At 39.0% G+C, this 20163-nt stretch overlaps 1 protein-coding gene across 1 annotated transcript; it reads left to right on the top strand.

Annotated features, from left to right (window-relative positions):
* Nucleotides 1–1309: 1309 nt before the first annotated feature.
* On the top strand, nucleotides 1310–15131 carry LOC106574355 (NLR family CARD domain-containing protein 3-like). The gene is made up of 7 exons (XM_045713046.1): nucleotides 1310–1525; nucleotides 5597–5740; nucleotides 6446–6562; nucleotides 10088–10204; nucleotides 11809–11928; nucleotides 12893–13128; nucleotides 13294–15131. Exons 2-7 carry the CDS (start codon nucleotides 5613–5615, stop codon nucleotides 15129–15131), a joined length of 2556 nt encoding a protein of 851 aa, XP_045569002.1. The 5' UTR covers nucleotides 1310–1525; nucleotides 5597–5612.
* Nucleotides 15132–20163: the final 5032 nt, after the last annotated feature.

Below are 20163 nucleotides of genomic sequence, written 5' to 3'. Positions count from 1 at the left end.
CTGATACTGGGTTAACCCTATTGATACTGATACTGGGTTAACCCTATTTATACTGATACTGGGTTAACCCTGTTTATACTGATACTGGGTTAACACTATCTATACTGATACTGGGTTAACCTATTTATACTGATACTGGGTTAACACTATTGATACTGATACTGGGTTAACCCTATTGATACTGATACTGGGTTAACCCTATTGATACTGATACTGGGTTAACCCTATTGATGCTGATACTGGGTTAACACTATTGATATTGATACTGGGTTAACCCTATTGATGCTGATACTGGGTTAACCCTGTTTATACTGATACTGGGTTAACCCTATTGATGCTGATACTGGGTTAACCCTATCGCTGTGATGCATAGGGTGTTTTCCTTGTTCACTAGCGACCTGGGTTCACTGCTCTGCCCTGCTGTTTGCTACAATATTAATATCATAGACTACCTGTTAAACGAAGAGACACAATAATATGAGTGAAAGGATTTTAGGATAATATCAGTGAGTGTTGATTTAGAGTTGTCTTCTGGGTTCATCCTTGTAGCCGCCTTTATCAACAGGGTGAAATGTAACAAATGACATCAGAGTTGGGAGGTAACCAGGTCCCTGTTTAAATCACCATGACAACCATTTCATTATTTCTCCAGAGCAGCAAGGGAATCTAGAGACTCAACCTTTGTAGAATCACAATCAGCTTTATTCACCAAGTACATTTGCACGTAGGATCTTCATTTGAGCCAGTTTACTACAGCAGGAAAATATTCCTGCAGCAACAAGAAATGTGAATTATCATGGGGATTATAATTAATGGACATTTTTGTAGGGGTTGATACTTAAGTCTGATATCTCTAAGTGGAAATTACAAACTTCAGAAGCCTTTTTAATCCTCAAATACACTACAAGTTTTACATTTCCTGCATTGCAGGAACGTTCTTCTGCAGTAGGGAGTGATCAAAATAAGATCCTACATCTGTACACATAATTGTACATGGGGATATGTATGCGAGTCTATAACATCCAATCACAGAGGTTTACATCAGCTGACAGTTGCAATGTTATCGCTAATAACTCAAACTGCCCTTTTCAGATAAAGACATAAACTCTGTACAGATGTAAGATCTTAATTTGATCACCCTGATGCAGAAAAACTAAACTTGTAGTGTATTTGAGTGTAATTAAACTTTAGAAAAGGTTTTTGAAGATGATAAATTCCACATACTCATTTTATAACTGTTCATTAATTATAATCCATACAATAATTCAAATGTCCTGTTTCTGCAGGATTATTTTCCTGGTGTAGCAAACTGGCTCAAATTAAGATCCAACATCTGCAGCAATATACCTCTCTCTAATGTATGTGGCTCTATTGAGATTCACTTTTGACCATTTGACATCTTGTATTTCCTGTTGTTTAGGCTGGTTGAATGAGCTGCCTGTGAAAGCTACTTCATCTGCAAGAAAACAGGCGGCTGCACCAGTGACTGTCAGAAGTTTTGTGATTTCCTCATATGAACGTGAAAGTAAGTGTGTTGTCTACGCAGTTACAAAAATGGCTGTTGAAACTGTGGCACATATTTCTCGGTAACATTGAATAAATGTGTTGGTATGTAGGAAAGACGGGCAGACTCTCGTACTGTTGGTCTAGACTACCTACAAACTATTATAAGGCTATGATCACTTATCATGCCGACAAACCTGATGTTCTCTGTGAACTGATCTGAACAGGTTTAGGCTGGTCATCTATGATATGTAGGTTATATACAGTACATTCTCTGTCCTGCTACTGGTAGGACTATAACATTATGTTGATCTGAACAGGTTTAGACTGGTCATCTATGATATGTAGGTTATATACAGTACATTCTCTGTCCTGCTACTGGTAGGACTATAACATTATGTTGATCTGAACAGGTTTAGACTGGTCATCTATGATATGTAGGTTATATACAGTACATTCTCTGTCCTGCTACTGGTAGGACTATAACATTATGTTGATCTGAACAGGTTTAGACTGGTCATCTATGATATGTAGGTTATATACAGTACACTCTCTGTCCTGCTACTGGTAGGACTATAACATTATGTTGATCTGAACAGGTTTAGACTGGTCATCTATGATATGTAGGTTATATACAGTACATTCTCTGTCCTGCTACTGGTAGGACTATAACATTATGTTGATCTGAACAGGTTTAGACTGGTCATCTATGATATGTAGGCTATAGCCGAGGTATAGACCTTGATCTGCATATCACTAACAAACTGCTATTATACATTATAACCTAGTCTACTTTAAATAATATAAAATCTCTCACTTGATGCAAAAAACCTTTCTGAATGGTTCAACAATTTCCTCCTTGGATCAATCATGCCCGTTTTAGCCCTTCTGTCTACATTCTCAGATACGTTTAGAAAAGAACAGATTGAAAGACAATAAATAGCCTACTGTTAGTGAATACAAATACGTGTGAGACATGGCCTTGTGTTGCTGTACTGTCTATAACTACCTTAACAAACAGTGACTTATTATTATTGTTGTTGCTGTACTGTCTATAACTACCTTAACAAACAGTGACTTATTATTATTATTGTTGCTGTACTGTCTATAACTACCTTAACAAACAGTGACTTATTATTATTATTATTATTATTATTATTATTATTATTATTATTATTATTATTATTATTGTTGCTGAACTGTCTATAACTACCTTAACAAACAGTGACTTATTATTATTATTATAATTAATATTATTATTATTATTGTTGTTGTTCTGTCTATAACTACCTTAACAAACAGTGACTTATTATTATTATTATTATTAATATTTGTTGCTGTACTGTCTATAACTAACTTAACAAACAGCGACTTATTATTAATATTATTATTATTATTATTATTATTATTATTGTTGCTGTACTGTCTATAACTACTTTAACAAACAGTGACTTGTTATTATTATTATTATTAATATTATTATTTTTGTTATTATTATTATTATTATTATTATTATTATTATTATTATTATTGTTGCTGTACTGTCTATAACTACCTTAACAAACAGTGACTTATTATTATTATTATTATTATTATTGTTGCTGTACTGTCTATAACTACCTTAACAAACAGTGACTTATTATTATTATTATTATTAATGTTATTGTTGCTGTACTGTCTATAACTACCTTAAAAACAGTGACTTATTATTATTATTATTATTATTATTATTATTATTGTTGCTGTTCTGTCTATAACTACCTTAACAAACAGTGACTTATTATTAATTAATTATTATTATTATTATTATTATTGTTGTTATTGTTGTTGTTCTGTCTATAACTACCTTAACAAACAGTGACTTATTATTATTATTATTATTATTATTATTATTGTTGTTGTTGTTGTTCTGTCTATAACTACCTTAACAAACAGTGACTTATTATTATTATTGACAGTTACCATGGAGATGAAATGTCACAACAACATGTTCACGTGATGCTTTAAATCACCTGACTGTTTCTATGTCTGTTAGTAAATGTTTTATTTCTCAAAGAGATAATGAATACATGAGAACAATTGACAGTCAAGAACTAGTTGTCACTGTGTTAACCACAACCAACATGCTGGATCTCTGTTTAGTTGTCACTGTGTTAACCAACATGCTGGATCTCTGTTTAGTTGTCACTGTGTTAACCACAACCAACATGTTGGATCTCTGTTTAGTTGTCACTGTGTTAACCACAACCAACATGCTGGATCTCTGTTTAGTTGTCACTGTGTTAACCACAACCAACATGCTGGATCTCTGTTTAGTTGTCACTGTGTTAACCACAACCAACATGCTGGATATCTGTTTAGTTGTCACTGTGCCTCTTACATCTAGACGTTCCGCTAGCGGAACACCTGCTCTAATATCCAATGATAGGCGTGGCGCGAATTACAAATTCCTCAAAAATACAAAAACTTCATTTTTTCAAACATATTACTATTTCACAGCATTTTAAAGACAAGACTCTCCTTTATCTAACCACACTGTCCGATTTCAAAAAGGCTTTACAGCGAAAGCAAAACATTAGATTATGTCAGCAGAGTTCCAGCCAGAAATAATCAGACACCCATTTTTCAAGCTAGCATATAATGTCACAAAAACTGAGAAGACAGCTAAATGCAGCACTAACCTTTGATGATATTCATCAGATGACACACCTAGGACATTATGTTATACAATACATGCATGTTTTGTTCAATCAAGTTCATATTTATATCAAAAAACAGCTTTTCACATTAGCATGTGACGTTCAGAACTAGCATACCCCCCGCAAACTTCCGGGGAATTTACTAACAATTTACTAAATTACTCACGATAAACGTTCACAAAAACCATAGCAATTATTTTAAGAATTATAGATACAGAACTCCTCTATGCACTCGATATGTCCGATTTTAAAATAGCTTTTTGGTGAAAGCACATTTTGCAATATTCTAAGTACATAGCCCAGCCATCACGGGCTAGCTATTTAGACACCCGGCAAGTTTAGCCTTCACCAAAATCAGATTTACTATATCAAAAATGTTATTACCTTTTGTTGTCTTCGTCAGAATGCACTCCCAGGACTGCTACTTCAATAACAAATGTTGGTTTGGTCCAAAATAATCCATCGTTATATCCGAATAGCGGCATTTTGTTCGATGCGTTCCAGAAACTATCCAAAATGGTAAATCAGGGTCGAGCGCATGGCGCAATTCGTGACAAAAAAATTCTAAATATTCCATTACCGTACTTCGAAGCATGTCAACCGCTGTTTAAAATCAATTTTTATGCAATTTATCTCGTAAAAAAGCGATAATATTCGGACCGGGAATCTCCTTTTCGGCAAACAGAGGAAAAATCACAAAGACGGGGCGGCCAGGGCCCGCGCCTAAGCCCAAAGTCCCTTGATCGGCCACTTGAGAAAGGCGATAATCTGTTTCAGCCTGGGGCTGGGATGACGACATTCAGGTTTTTCCCGGGCTCTGAGCGCCCATGGAAGACGTAGGAAGTGTCATGTTAGAGCAGAGATCCTTTGTAAAAGATAGAGATGGCAAAGAAGTTCAAGAAATGGTCAGACAGGCCACTTCCTGTAAAGGAATCTCTCAGGTTTTGACCTGCCATTTGAGTTCTGTTATACTCACAGACACCATTCAAACAGTTTTAGAAACTTTGGAGTGTTTTCTATCCAAAACCAATAATTATATGCATATTCTTGTTACTGGGCAGGAGTAGTAACCAGATTAAATAGGGTACGTTTTTTATCCAGCCGTGAAAATACTGCCCCCTAGCCATAACAGGTTAACCACAACCAACATGCTGGATCTCTGTTTAGTTTTTAATGTGTTAACCACAACCAACATGCTGGATTTCTGTTTAGTTGTCACTGTGTTAACCACAACCAACATGCTTGATCTCTGTTTAGTTGTCACTGTGTTGACCACAACCAACATGCTGGATCTCTGTTTAGTTGTCACTGTGTTAACCACAACCAACATGTTGGATCTCTGTTTAGTTGTCACTGTGTTAACCACAACCAACATGCTGGATCTCTGTTTACAGGGGTCAGTGCTCTAAAATGAGTCTCTCTGGGGAGAGAGAGGAGGGGGGCCCTGCCTCTAAAATGAGTCTCTCTGGGGAGAGAGAGGAGGGGGCCCCTGCCTCCAAAATGCATCTCTCTGGGGGACATGACACCAAAGCTAAGAGGTAAGATGACAATTTTATGAAGAATTGATTTAGTTTATTTCCCTAAATAAATAGCTATCTTAAGGTGAATGCACTTACTGTAAATCTCTCTGGATAAGAGCATCTGCTAAATCAGGGGTTCTCAATCCGGGGTCTGTGGAGGTACTGCAGGGGTTCTGCAGGAAGCATGGGGAGTGGTGGTGTATCCAGGGAGAAAACTAAACTAATATTCTGAAATGTCATTGTGGTCTTATGTTCCCATCTATTGGAATTATTTAGCAACTGCAGTAGTGCTGAAAAAAATGTGTTATTCCTTACTAAAGTTGTAATTACTCAGAATTACTAGTTAATTTTATCACTTACAATCATAAAATAAGAAATTATACCATAACAAACAATTAAACTGACATAAACCAAAATCACTATATATGTAGTTATTTAGTTAATTACCAAATTGAGCCGGTCGGTCACATTTGAGAGTGAGGGAGATATATAGCATTTTGCATAAAAAAACATGATTTTTGTCTCTCTGAAATGAAACCATCAAGTGATAGATTTTAAACAAATCCTTGTCTGTGAGAGATGTAATAATTAATACATAATTTTTTTAAACAATAAAAGCTCATTTCTGTAAAGTGATATGTTGCGTTTTGGAACTCTTCTTATGTTTCCCATCTGAGATCAGAGTAGATGAGAGATGTAATGTTTGTCTCTGTTGTGTTGAAGTCCAATCAAGCAGGAGAGACCAGCCTCCCCTGTTCCCAGCTGTGTGTCCATGAAGAGTGACCGGTCTATGGAACCTCCTATGAAGTTTAGAGGGGGAGACTTTTCTACTGAACAAAGGTAAGAAGAACTCATGGGTCATGGTCAGTGAGTTAAACAACACTCTCTCTAGTCATTTCTACTCTCCCATTTTCCCATTTATTTTTTCAATTTTCATAGTCCTTAAACAATATTAAACAAACACAACATTCCCTCCCTGTTTGTGTGTGTGTGTGTGTGTGTGTGTGTGTGTGCACTCCCTGGATGAAGAGATATAATCTCTATCCTGATTGCCTAGTCACTTTTACCCCTACCGACATGTACATATTACCTCAACTACCTGGTACCCCTGCACATTGACTCAGTACTGGTAATCCTTATAGTCTCATTATTACCTCAACTACCTGGTACCCCTGCACATTGACTCAGTACTGGTACTCCTTATAGTCTCATTATTACCTCAACTAACTCGTACCCCTGCACATTGACTCAGTACTGGTAATCCTTATAGTCTCATTATTACCTCAACTACCTGGTACCCCTGCACATTGACTCAGTACTGGTACTCCTTATAGCCTCATTATTACCTCAACTACCTGGTACCCCTGCACATTGACTCAGTACTGGTACTCCTTATAGTCTCATTATTACCTCAACTACCTGGTACCCCTACACATTGACTCAGTACTGGTAATCCTTATAGTCTCATTATTACCTCAACTACCTGGTACCCCTGCACATTGATTCAGTACTGGTACTCCTTATAGTCTCATTATTACCTCAACTACCTGGTACCCCTGCACATTGACTCAGTACTGGTACTCCTTGTAGCCTCATTATTACCTAAACTACCTGGTACCCCTGCACATTGACTCAGTACTGGTACTCCTTATAGTCTCATTATTACCTCAAATACCTGGTACCCCTGCACATTGACTCAGTACTGGTACTCCTTATAGTCTCATTATTACCTCAACTACCTGGTACCCCTGCACATTGACTCAGTACTGGTACTCCTTATAGCCTCATTATTACCTCAACTACCTGGTACCCCTGCACATTGACTCAGTACTGGTACTCCTTATAGCCTCATTATTACCTCAACTACCTGGTACCCCTGCACATTGACTCAGTACTGGTACTCCTTATAGTCTCATTATTACCTCAACTACCTGGTACCCCTACACATTGACTCAGTACTGGTAATCCTTATAGTCTCATTATTACCTCAACTACCTGGTACCCCTGCACATTGATTCAGTACTGGTACTCCTTATAGTCTCATTATTACCTCAACTACCTGGTACCCCTGCACATTGACTCAGTACTGGTACTCCTTATAGTCTCATTATTACCTCAACTACCTGGTACCCCTGCACATTGACTCAGTACTGGTACTCCTTATAGTCTCATTATTACCTCAACTACCTGGTACCCCTGCACATTGACTCAGTACTGGTACTCCTTATAGCCTCATTATTACCTCAACTACCTGGTACCCCTGCACATTGACTCAGTACTGGTACTCCTTATAGTCTCATTATTACCTCAACTACCTGGTACCCCTGCACATTGACTCAGTACTGGTACTCCTTATAGTCTCATTATTACCTCAACTACCTGGTACCCCTGCATATTGACTCAGTACTGGTACTCCTTATAGTCTCATTATTACCTCAACTACCTGGTACCCCTGGACATTGACTCAGTACTGGTACTCCTTATAGTCTCATTATTACCTCAACTACCTGGTACCCCTGCACATTGACTCAGTACTGGTACTCCTTATAGTCTCATTATTACCTCAACTACCTGGTACCCCTGCACATTGACTCAGTATTGGTACTCCTTATAATCTCATTATTACCTCAACTACCTGGTACCCCTGCACATTGACTCAGTACTGGTACTCCTTATAGTCTCATTATTACCTCAACTACCTGGTACCCCTGCACATTGACTCAGTACTGGTACTCCTTATAGTCTCATTATTACCTCAACTACCTGGTACCCCTGCACATTGACTCAGTACTGGTACTCCTTATAGTCTCATTATTACCTCAACTACCTGGTACACCTGCACATTGACTCAGTACTGGTACTCCTTATAGTCTCATTATTACCTCAACTACCTGGTACCCTGCACATTGACTCAGTACTGGTAATCCTTATAGCCTCATTATTACCTCAACTACCTGGTACCCCTGCACATTGACTCAGTACTGGTACTCCTTATAGTCTCATTATTACCTCAACTACCTGGTACCCCTGCACATTGACTCAGTACTGGTACTCCTTATAGTCTCATTATTACCTCAACTACCTGGTACCCCTGCACATTGACTCAGTACTGGTACTCCGTATAGCCTGATCTCTGAGAGTGAGACAGAAATATACTCTTACTGTGTTAAACCTAGCAGTTCTACTGATTTCTCTGAGAGGCAGATATATATTATTACTGTGTTAAACCTAGCAGTACTACTGATTTCTCTGAGAATGAGGCAGATATATATTATTACTGTGTTAAACCTAGCAGTACTACTGATTTCTCTGAGAGTGAGGCAGATATATATTATTACTGTGTTAAACCTAGCAGTACTACTGATTTCTCTGAGAGTGAGGGAGATATATATTATTACTGTGTTAAACCTAGCAGTACTACTGATTTCTCTGAGAGGCAGATATATATTATTACTGTGTTAAACCTAGCAGTACTACTGATTTCTCTGAGAGTGAGACAGAAATATACTCTTACTGTGTTAAACCTAGCAGTTCTACTGATTTCTCTGAGAGGCAGATATATATTATTACTGTGTTAAACCTAGCAGTACTACTGATTTCTCTGAGAATGAGGCAGATATATATTATTACTGTGTTAAACCTAGCAGTACTACTGATTTCTCTGAGAGTGAGGCAGATATATATTATTACTGTGTTAAACCTAGCAGTACTACTGATTTCTCTGAGAGTGAGGGAGATATATATTATTACTGTGTTAAACCTAGCAGTACTACTGATTTCTCTGAGAGGCAGATATATATTATTACTGTGTTAAACCTAGCAGTACTACTGATTTCTCTGAGAGTGAGACAGATATATATTATTACTGTGTTAAACCTAGCAGTACTACTGATTTCTCTGAGAGGCAGATATATATTATTACTGTATTAAACCTAGCAGTACTACTGATTTCTCTGAGAGGCAGAAATATATTATTACTGTGTTAAACCTAGCAGTACTACTGATTTCTCTGAGAGTGAGGCAGATATATATTATTACTGTATTAAACCTAGCAGTACTACTGATTTCTCTGAGAGTGAGGCAGATATACGTAAAGCATTTTGAAAATAAAAACATTTGACTCTGAAATGAAAACATCAAATGATACATTATAAACATGTACATGTCGGTCATTGAAAAATTGCATGCCATGATTAGGGAGTTAAAAAACACCTATCTCATTTATAATTTCTTTAAACAATAAAAGTTAACATATGAATGTTTCTGAAAGTGATATATAGCGTTTTGTAATGAAACTCTTCTTATGTTTCCCATCTGAGATCAGAGTAGATGAGAGATGTAATGTTTGTCTCTGTTGTGTTAAAGTCTAATCAAACAGGGGAAACCAGCCTCCCCTGTACCCAGCTGTGTGTCCATGAAGAGTGACCAGTCTATGGATCCTCCCATACTGTTTAGAGAGGGAGACTTTTCTACTGAACAAAGGTAAGAAGAACTCATGGGTCATGGTCAGTGAGTTAAACAACACTGTCTCTAGTCATTTCTCCTCTCCCATTTTCACATTTCTTTTGGTTGTTTTCATAATCCATAGGCTAATACTTTAGTCCATTTTCATAGTCCTAAAACAATATTAAACAAACACAACGTTCCCTCCCTGTGTGTGTGTGTGTGTGTGTGTGTGTGTGTGTGTGTGTGTGTGTGTGTGTGTGTGCTCTCCCTGGATGAGGAGATATAATCTCTATCCTGATTGCCTAGTCACTTTTATCCTTACCTACATGTACATATTACCTCAATTACCTGGTACCCCTGCACATTGACTCAGTACTGGTACTCCTTATAGTCTCATTATTACCTCAACTACCTGGTACCCCTGCATATTGACTCAGTACTGGTACTCCTTATAGTCTCATTATTACCTCAACTACCTGGTACCCCTGCATATTGACTCAGTACTGGTAATCCTTATAGTCTCATTATTACCTCAACTACCTGGTACCCCTGCACATTGACTCAGTACTGGTACTCCTTATAGTCTCATTATTAGCTCAACTACCTGGTACCCCTGCACATTGACTCAGTACTGGTACTCCTTATAGTCTCATTATTACCTCAACTACCTGGTACCCCTGCACATTGACTCAGTACTGGTACTCCTTATAGTCTCATTATTAGCTCAACTACCTGGTACCCCTGCACATTGACTCAGTACTGGTAGTCCTTATAGTCTCATTATTACCTCAACTACCTGGTACCCCTGCACATTGACTCAGTACTGGTACTCCTTATAGTCTCATTATTACCTCAACTACCTGGTACCCCTGCACATTGACTCAGTACTGGTACTCCTTATAGTCTCATTATTACCTCAACTACCTGGTACCCCTGCACATTGACTCAGTACTGGTACTCCTTATAGTCTCATTATTACCTCAACTACCTGGTACCCCTGCACATTGACTCAGTACTGGTACTCCTTATAGTCTCATTATTACCTCAACTACCTGGTACCCCTGCACATTGACTCAGTACTGGTACTCCTTATAGTCTCATTATTACCTCAACTACCTGGTACCCCTGCATATTGACTCAGTACTGGTACTCCTTATAGTCTCATTATTACCTCAACTACCTGGTACCCCTGCATATTGACTCAGTACTGGTACTCCGTATAGTCTCATTATTGTTTGTTTTATTGTGTTCTGTTTGACTGGTACTGTATATATAGACATATTGATGTTTTATTGTGTTACTGTTTGACTGGTACTGTACATATGGACATACTATAAAGTATGTGCATCAATAGACTCTGAAGGATTCAAGTGGAACTGAGATGAAGTGAATCAGTATCTGTATGTGACAACTCAATATTAGGAGGGTGTTCTTAATGTTTTACATTTATTTTGTTTGTTGATGTTTGTTGATTAATGTAATGTCACATAATTCAATGCTTAATTAATATAATGGCACATATTTTAATGCTTTATGTCAGCATATATTTTAGTGCTTTATGTAATGTATTTTATCTATTGAAATATGGTTTTATATATTATATATATTGTAGTTTGATGGTGATTCATTATGTTTTCCAGATTCTCTAACCAAACTCTGAGATCAGTCTCTCCAGTACCCAGTCATCTGTCCATGAAGAGTGACTCCTCTATGCATCATCCTATACAGTTTAATAATGGATCAGGGACCTTTGACCCCAGGTAAGTTACTGGTCAGAATTGATGATATTTCTATTGAAGAGGAGAACCTTCAAGATCTGAAACCAGATGTATTTTGAGTATCTGAGTATATACTGTAAAGCATCTGCTTATCATTTGTTGTTTATGTCATATATCTTTTATACAGTGAGTGTACAAAACATTATGAACACCTGCTTTTTCCATGACATAGATTGACAAGGTGAATCCAGGTGAAAGCAATGATCCCTTATTGATGCCACTTGTTAAATCCACTTCAATCTGTGTCGATGAAGGGGAGGTTAAAGAAGTATTTTTAAGCCTTGAGACAATTGAGACATGGATTGTGTATGTGTGCCATTCAGAGGGTGAATGAGCAAGTCAATATATTTAAGTGCCTTTGAATGGGGTTTTGTGGTAGGTCTCAGGCACAAAATTCTAGTAATGGTGTTGTGGACATGTTATTCATTCCAGAGGCTACTACCACACTCAGACAGCACAGTATACTGTTCCCAGCTGTCTGTCTATGAACACAGTACACTGTTCCCAGCTGTCTGTCTATGAACACAGTATACTGTTCCCAGCTGTCTGTCTATGAACAGTGACTTCTCCATGCATCATCCTGTTAATTCCAGTGGTGGAAGATCAATCACCTTTGACCGAAGGTCACCACATTTTGAGAATCTTCAAGATGTCATATAGATATGTTGTTGTAATTTGTAATTTGTTGTAACTGAGTTTATTAGAGTAATTACTGCACCCTCTTATATCTCTGTAGTGGATGGTCTACTCTGTTAGAGGATCAGTATCTCTCCTTTATCTCTGTAGTGGATGGTCTACTCTGTTAGAGGATCAGTATCTCTCCTTTATCTCTGTAGTGGATGGTCTACTCTGTTAGAGGATCAGTATCTCTCTCTCTCCTTTATCTCTGTAGTGGATGGTCTACTCTGTTAAAGGATCAGTATCTCTCTCTCCTTTATCTCTGTAGTGGATGGTCTACTCTGCCAGAGGATCAGTCCAGGTGTGCAGTGTGCCAGCAGGTTCTGAGGGATCCAGTCTCTATCACCTGTGGACACAGGTTCTGCAGACAGTGCATCACCAGATACTGGGAGAAACCTGCTCCTTCAGGAGACTATGACTGTCCTCAGTGTAGAAAGAGATCCAGAACACTTCCTGTACTACAGCACCTGAGGGAACCTAATGATGCAAGAGGCTCTGAAAACAGTAAGACCACTTGCAGACCTGTGCTAAGTCAATACCTCAATATGATTTAAATGTAGTTAACTACAATAATATGAGATAATATAAGTTACTGTAGTTGTGGAGGCCCACATTTCATCCTGTCAATGACTGTGTCTGATACACATCCATTTTACTCCTCCCTTGTAGTGGATGACAGCCTGCAGAGAGCTATAGTAAACCATAAAGACAGTCTGCAGAGAGCTATAGTAAACCATAAAGACAGTCTGAAAAGGAGGTATGAATGTGTGATAGAAGGCATGGAAACAGCAGGGAACCAAACTCCCCTCAACAGGATTTACACAGAGCTCTACATCACAGAAGGAGAGAGTGAAGGGGTTAACAATGAACATGAGGTGTGGCAGCTAGAGACAGCATCCAGGACACCAACCTCACATGACACAGCAATCCACTGCAATGACATCTTTAAACCCTTACCTGGCCAAGAGAGAAGCATCAGAACTGTGCTGACCAAGGGCATCGCTGGCATCGGAAAAACAGTCTCTGTGCAGACGTTCATCCTAGACTGGGCTGAAGGGAAGGCAAACCAAGATGTGGAGATCATATTTGTGCTTCCTTTCCGGGAGCTGAACTTGATCAAAGATCTCCAGTACAGTCTTCTCAGGCTTTTAAATGACTTCCACACAGAACTAGACATAGGCAATGCAAAGAAACTCACTGCCTGTAAAGCTATGTTCATCTTTGATGGTTTGGATGAAAGCAGACTTCCATTAGATTTCCAGCACAATGAAAAGGTGTCTGATGTCACCCAGACATCATCTGTTGATGTTCTGCTGACAAACCTCATCAAGGGGAATCTGCTTCCCTCTGCTCTCCTATGGATAACCTCCCGACCTGCAGCAGCCAATCAGATCCCCCCTAAGTGTATTGACCAGGTGACAGAGGTACGAGGGTTCAATGACCCACAGAAGGAGGAGTACTTCAGGAAGAGATTCAGTGATGATGACCTGGCCAGCAGAATCATCTCACACATAAAGACATCAAGGAGCCTCCACATCATGTGCCACATGCCGGTGTTCTGTTGGATTTCTGCAATAGTCTTTGAACACATGTTGAGTACAGACAAGAAGAGAGAGATGCCCACGACTCTGACTGAGATGTCCATACACTTCCTGCTCATTCAGACCAGCCTGAAGAACCAGAAGTATCATGGAAGAGATGAGATGGATCAAGAGGAGCTCATGGAGTCAGATAAGGAAATTCTTCTGAAGCTGGGGAGGCTGGCGTTTGAAAATCTGGAGAAGGGTAATCTCATGTTCTATGAAGAAGACCTGAAAGAGTGTGGCCTTGATGTCAAAGAAGCCTCAGTGTACTCAGGAGTGTGCACACAAATCTTTAAAGAAGAGTCTGTGTTATTTCAGAGAGTGGTGTACTGCTTTGTTCATCTCAGCATTCAGGAGTTTCTCTCAGCTGTCTACATGTACCATTGTTACACAACCAGGAACATGGATGCACTGAAGCCCTTCCTCAAGAGAAAGTCTAGAGGTGCGTCTGAAGAGCTAACCTTGCATGAGCTGCTGAAGAGTACCGTGGATAAAGCCTTGGAGAGTAAGAATGGACACCTGGACCTTTTTGTCCGCTTCCTTCATGGCATGTCACTGGAGTCCAATCAGAAACTCCTACGAGGTCTGGTGGCACAGACAGAAAGCAGTCCGGAGAGCGTCCAGAAAACAATCCGATCCCTTAAGGTGATGCAAAGGAAGAACATGTCCCCTGAGAGGTGCATCAATCTCTTCCACTGTCTGATAGAGATGAAAGACCATTCAGTACAGAAGTTCATCGAAGTGTACTTGAGGTCAGAAAAGAGATCCAAAAACCTCACACATGCTCAGTGTTCAGCGCTGGCCTACATGCTGCAGATATCAGAGGAGGTTCTGGATGTGTTTAACCCAAAGGAATACAAGACATCAGAGGAGGGTCGTAGGAGACTGGTCCCAGCTGTGAGAGGCTGCAGGAAAGCTCTGTAAGTATCACTGTAAATATCGCACACCAAAATAAATTGTAGTTATAGCAGTATTTTCATTGGCTGACTGGCTCTGTAAGTAATCATGAGACTATCCCACAGACCAAACTTTACTGAATGTAGGAACAACAGTATTTTCATTGGCTGACTAAACTTTCTATCAGCTGAAAACTCTTAAACTACAAAACAAACTAATCAGTAAAGTTGTAGCATTGAGCCATGAATGCACAGCCTGTACATTATTCGTGCACCATAACGGTGTAAGCTAGGAAAGCTGAGAATAACTTTTTAATACAACCTGTATGTCATTGTATTTCTTCTGTGTTTGCAGACTAGCTGGCTGTAAACTCACAGACACATCCTGTGAAGTGTTGGCCTCAGTTCTCAGTTCAAACCCCTCACACCTGAGAGAGCTGGACCTGAGTAACAATGACCTGAAGGATTCAGGAGTGAAGCTGCTCTCTGCTGGACTGGGGAATCCCCACTGTAAACTGGAGACTCTGAGGTCAGTATTCCTGTAGTTGGTCAACAAGTGATAACTGTTCACCAGATCCACATGTGTTTACCAGACACATAGTCCACACCATATGTGTTTGGACAGTGAAGCTTACAGTTTTAAATGTGGTGCTATGCTCCAGCATTTTGGATTTGAGATGTTTCATATCAGGTGACAGTACAGAATGTCACCTTTTATTTGAGGGTATTTTCATACATAGCTGTGTTACTGTTATTAAGAAAGGAAAGCACTTTATGTATTTAGTTCTCCCATTTGAAAAAGTTGTACATATTCGGACAAATTCACTTATATTGTATTAAAGTTGTCATAAGTTTAGTATTTAGTCCCATGTTCCATGCCTGCAGTGATTACATCAAGCTTGTGATTCTACAAACTTGTTGAATTCATTTGCAGTTTGTCTTGGTTGTGTTTTGGATGATGTTTTTCCTAATAGAAACTGATTGGTGAATAATGTCCTGTCATTTTGGAGTCACTTCACTTGTATTGTCAGTAAGAATAGAAGATGTTTCTGAACACTTCTACATTCATGTGGATGCTACCATGATTATGAATAATCAGGAATGAATCGTGAATAATGATAAATGAGAAATTTACAGAGGCACAAAGATCAGACCCCCTCTGTTATTGGTGTTATTCTGTATACTTCTGGCCCTTCTTTGGACACTGTGTTAACTAACCTCCAGATGAGCATCAATGCCATACAGCTCTCCTTCCGTGGCCTCCAACTGCTCTTAAATACAAGTAAAACTAAATGCATTCTCTTTAACCGATAGCTGCCTGCACCTGCCCGCCTGTCCAGCATCACTACTCTGGACGGTTCTGACTTAGAATATGTGGACAACTACAAATACCTGGGTGTCTGGTTAGACTGTAAGCTCTCCTTCCAGACTCACATTAAGCATCTCCAATCCAAAGTTAAATCTAGAATTGGCTTCCTATTTCGCAACATAGCATCCTTCACTCATGCTGCCAAACATACCCTTATAAAACTGACCATCCTACCGATCCTCGACTTCGGCGATGTCATTTACAAAATAGCCTCCAATACCCTACTCAATACATTGGATGCAGTCTATCACAGTGCCATCCGTTTTGTCACCAAAGCCCCATATACAGTGGGGGAAAAAAGTATTTGATCCCCTGCTGATTTTGTACGTTTGCCCACTGACAAAGAAAGGATCAGTCTATAATTTTAATGGTTTATTTGAACAGTGAGAGACAGAATAACAACAAAAACATCCAGAAAAACGCATGTCAGAAATGTTATAATTTGATTTGCATTTTAATGAGGGAAATAAGTATTTGACCCCCTCTCAATCAGAAAGATTTCTGGCTCCCAGGTGTCTTTTATACAGGTAACGAGCTGAGATTAGGAGCACACTCTTAACCTCTTACATCTAGACGTTCCGCTAGCGGAACACCTGCTCCAATATCCAATGATAGGCGTGGCGCGAATTACAAATTCCTCAAATATACAAAAACTTCAATTTTTCAAACATATGACTATTTCACAGCATTTTAAAGACAAGACTCTCCTTTATCTAACCACACTGTCCGATTTCAAAAAGGCTTTACAGCGAAAGCAAAACATTAGATTATGTCAGCAGAGTACCAAGCCAGAAATAATCAGACACCCATTTTTCAAGCTAGCATATAATGTCACAAAAACCCAGAAGACAGATAAATGCAGCACTAACCTTTGATGATCTTCATCAGATGACACACCTAGGACATTATGTTATACAATACATGCATGTTTTGTTCAATCAAGTTCATATTTATATCAAAAAACAGCTTTTTACATTAGCATGTGACGTTCAGAACTAGCATACCCCCCGCAAACTTCCGGGGAATTTACTAACAATTTACTTAATTACTCACGATAAACGTTCACAAAAAGCATAACAATTATTTTAAGAATTATAGATACAGAACTCCTCTATGCACTCGATATGTCCGATTTTAAAATAGCTTTTTGGTGAAAGCACATTTTGCAATATTCTAAGTACATAGCCCAGCCATCACGGGCTAGCTATTTAGACACCCGGCAAGTTTAGCCTTCACCAAAATCAGATTTAATATAACAAAAATGTTATTACCTTTGTTGTCTTCGTCAGAATGCACTCCCAGGACTGCTACTTCAATAACAAATGTTGGTTTGGTCCCAAATAATCCATCGTTATATCCGAATAGCGGCGTTTTGTTCGTGCGTTCCAGAAACTATCCGAAATGGTAAATCAGGATCGTGCGCATGGCGCAATTCGTGACAAAAATTTCTAAATATTCCATTACCGTACTTCGAAGCATGTCAACCGCTGTTTAAAATCAATTTTTATGCAATTTATCTCGTAAAAAAGCGATAATATTCCGACCGGGAATCTCCTTTTCGGCAAACAGAGGAAAAATCACAAAGACGGGGCGGCCAGTGCACGCGCCTAAGCCCACAGTCCCTTGATCGGCCACTTGAGAAAGGCGATAATGTGTTTCAGCCTGGGGCTGGGATGACGACATTCAGGTTTTTCCCGGGCTCTGAGAGCCTATGGAAGACGTAGGAAGTGTCACGTTAGAGCAGAGATCCTTTATAATAGATAGAGATGGCAAAGAAGTTCAAGAAATGGTCAGGCAGGCCACTTCCTGTAAAGGAATCTCTCAGGTTTTGACCTGCCATTTGAGTTCTGTTATACTCACAGACACCATTCAAACAGTTTTAGAAACTTTGGAGTGTTTTCTATCCAAAGCCAATAATTATATGCATATTCTAGTTACTGGGCAGGAGTAGTAACCAGATTAAATCGGGTACGTTTTTTATCCAGCCGTGAAAATACTGCCCCCTAGCCATAACAGGTTAAAACCTCTTACATCTAGATGTTCCGCTAGCGGAACACCGCTCCAATATCCAATGATAGGCGTGGCGCGAATTACAAATTCCTCTAAAATCCGAAAACTTCCATTGTTCAAACATATGACTATTTTACACCATTTTAAAGACAAGACTCTCCTTTATCTAACCACATTGTCCGATTTCAAAAAGGCTTTACAACGAAAGCAAAACATTTGATTATTTCAGGAGAGTACCCAGCCAGAAATAATTCACACCCATTTTTCAAGCTAGCATATATGTCACAAAAAACAAAACCACAGCTAAATGCAGCACTAACCTTTGATGATCTTCATCAGATGACACTCCTAGGACATTATGTTATACAATACATGCATGTTTTGTTCAATCAAGTTCATATTTATATCAAAAAACAGCTTTTTACATTAGCATGTGACGTTCAGAACTAGCATACCTACCGAAACTTCCGGTGAATTTACTAAATTACTCACGATAAACGTTCTCAAAAAACATAAAAATTATTTTAAGAATTATAGATACAAAACTCCTTTATGCAATCGCTATGTCCGATTTTAAAATAGCTTTTCGGTGAAAGCACATTTTGCAATATTCTGAGTAGATAGCCCGGCCATCCTGGCTAGCTATTTTGACACGCACCAAGTTTGGCACTCACCAAACTCAGATTTACTATAAGAAAAATTGGATTACCTTTGCTGTTCTTTGTCAGAATGCACTCCCGGGACTTCTACTTCAACACCCAATGTTGTTTTGGTTCCAAATAATCCATAGTTATATTCAAATAGCGGCGTTTTGTTCTTGCGTTCAAGACACTATCCAAAGGGTGACGCGCCGGCGCATATCTTGACAAAAAATTTGAAAATATTCCATTACCGTACTTCGAAGCATGTCAAACGCTGTTTAAAATAAATTTTTATGCGATTTTTCTCGTAAATTAGCGATAATATTCCGACCGGGAGACGTCGTTTTCGTTCAAAGACTGAAAATGTAAAATGGACTCTTCACGTGCATGCGCACGCCCGTTTCATTGTTCTCAGATCGACCACTATCCAAATGTGCTACTGTTTTTCAGCCAGGGACTGCAGAGTCATCATTCAACGTTCTGGCACCTTCTGAGAGCCTATGGGAATCTTAGAAAATGTCACGTTACAGCAGAGATCCTCTGTTTTCGATAAAGAGGCTATAGAAGGCCAAGAAATGGTCAGACAGGGCACTTCCTGTTTAGAATCTTCTCAGGTTTTGGCCTGCCATATGAGTTCTGTTATACTCTGTTATACTCACAGACACCATTCAAACAGTTTTAGAAACTTTAAGGTGTTTTCTATTGAAATCAAACAATTATATACATTTTTTATCCGGCCGTGAAAATACTGCCCCCTATCCTAAACAGGTTAAAGGGAGTGCTCCTAACCGCAACTTGTTACCTGTAAAAAAAGACACCTGTCCACAGAAGCAATCAATCAATCAGATTCCAAACTCTCCACCATGGCCAAGACCAAAGAGCTCTCCAAGGATGTCAAGGACAAGATTGTAGACCTACACAAGGCTGGAATGGGCTACACGACCATCGCCAAGCAGCTTGGTGAGAAGGTGACAACATTTGGTGCGATTATTCGCAAATGGAAGAAACACAAAATAACTGTCAATATCCCTCGGCCTGGG

The sequence above is a fragment of the Salmo salar genome, unplaced genomic scaffold (genome assembly GCF_905237065.1).
Source record: "Salmo salar unplaced genomic scaffold, Ssal_v3.1, whole genome shotgun sequence".
Taxonomy (NCBI): Eukaryota; Metazoa; Chordata; class Actinopteri; order Salmoniformes; family Salmonidae; genus Salmo; species Salmo salar.
The sequence above is the reverse complement of the archived record's forward strand: the minus strand, read 5'-3'. Positions and strand labels throughout refer to the sequence as shown.

Excerpts from the sequence above, each read along its gene's own strand:
- LOC106574355 (XM_045713046.1), top strand. The coding sequence starts at position 5,613 with ATGAGTCTCTCTGGGGAGAGAGAGGAGGGGGGCCCTGCCTCTAAAATG. Across the intron at positions 5,741-6,445 it reads CATGACACCAAAGCTAAGAG|TCCAATCAAGCAGGAGAGAC; the intron begins GTAAGATGACAA and ends GTTGTGTTGAAG. Across the intron at positions 10,205-11,808 it reads GACTTTTCTACTGAACAAAG|ATTCTCTAACCAAACTCTGA; the intron begins GTAAGAAGAACT and ends TATGTTTTCCAG.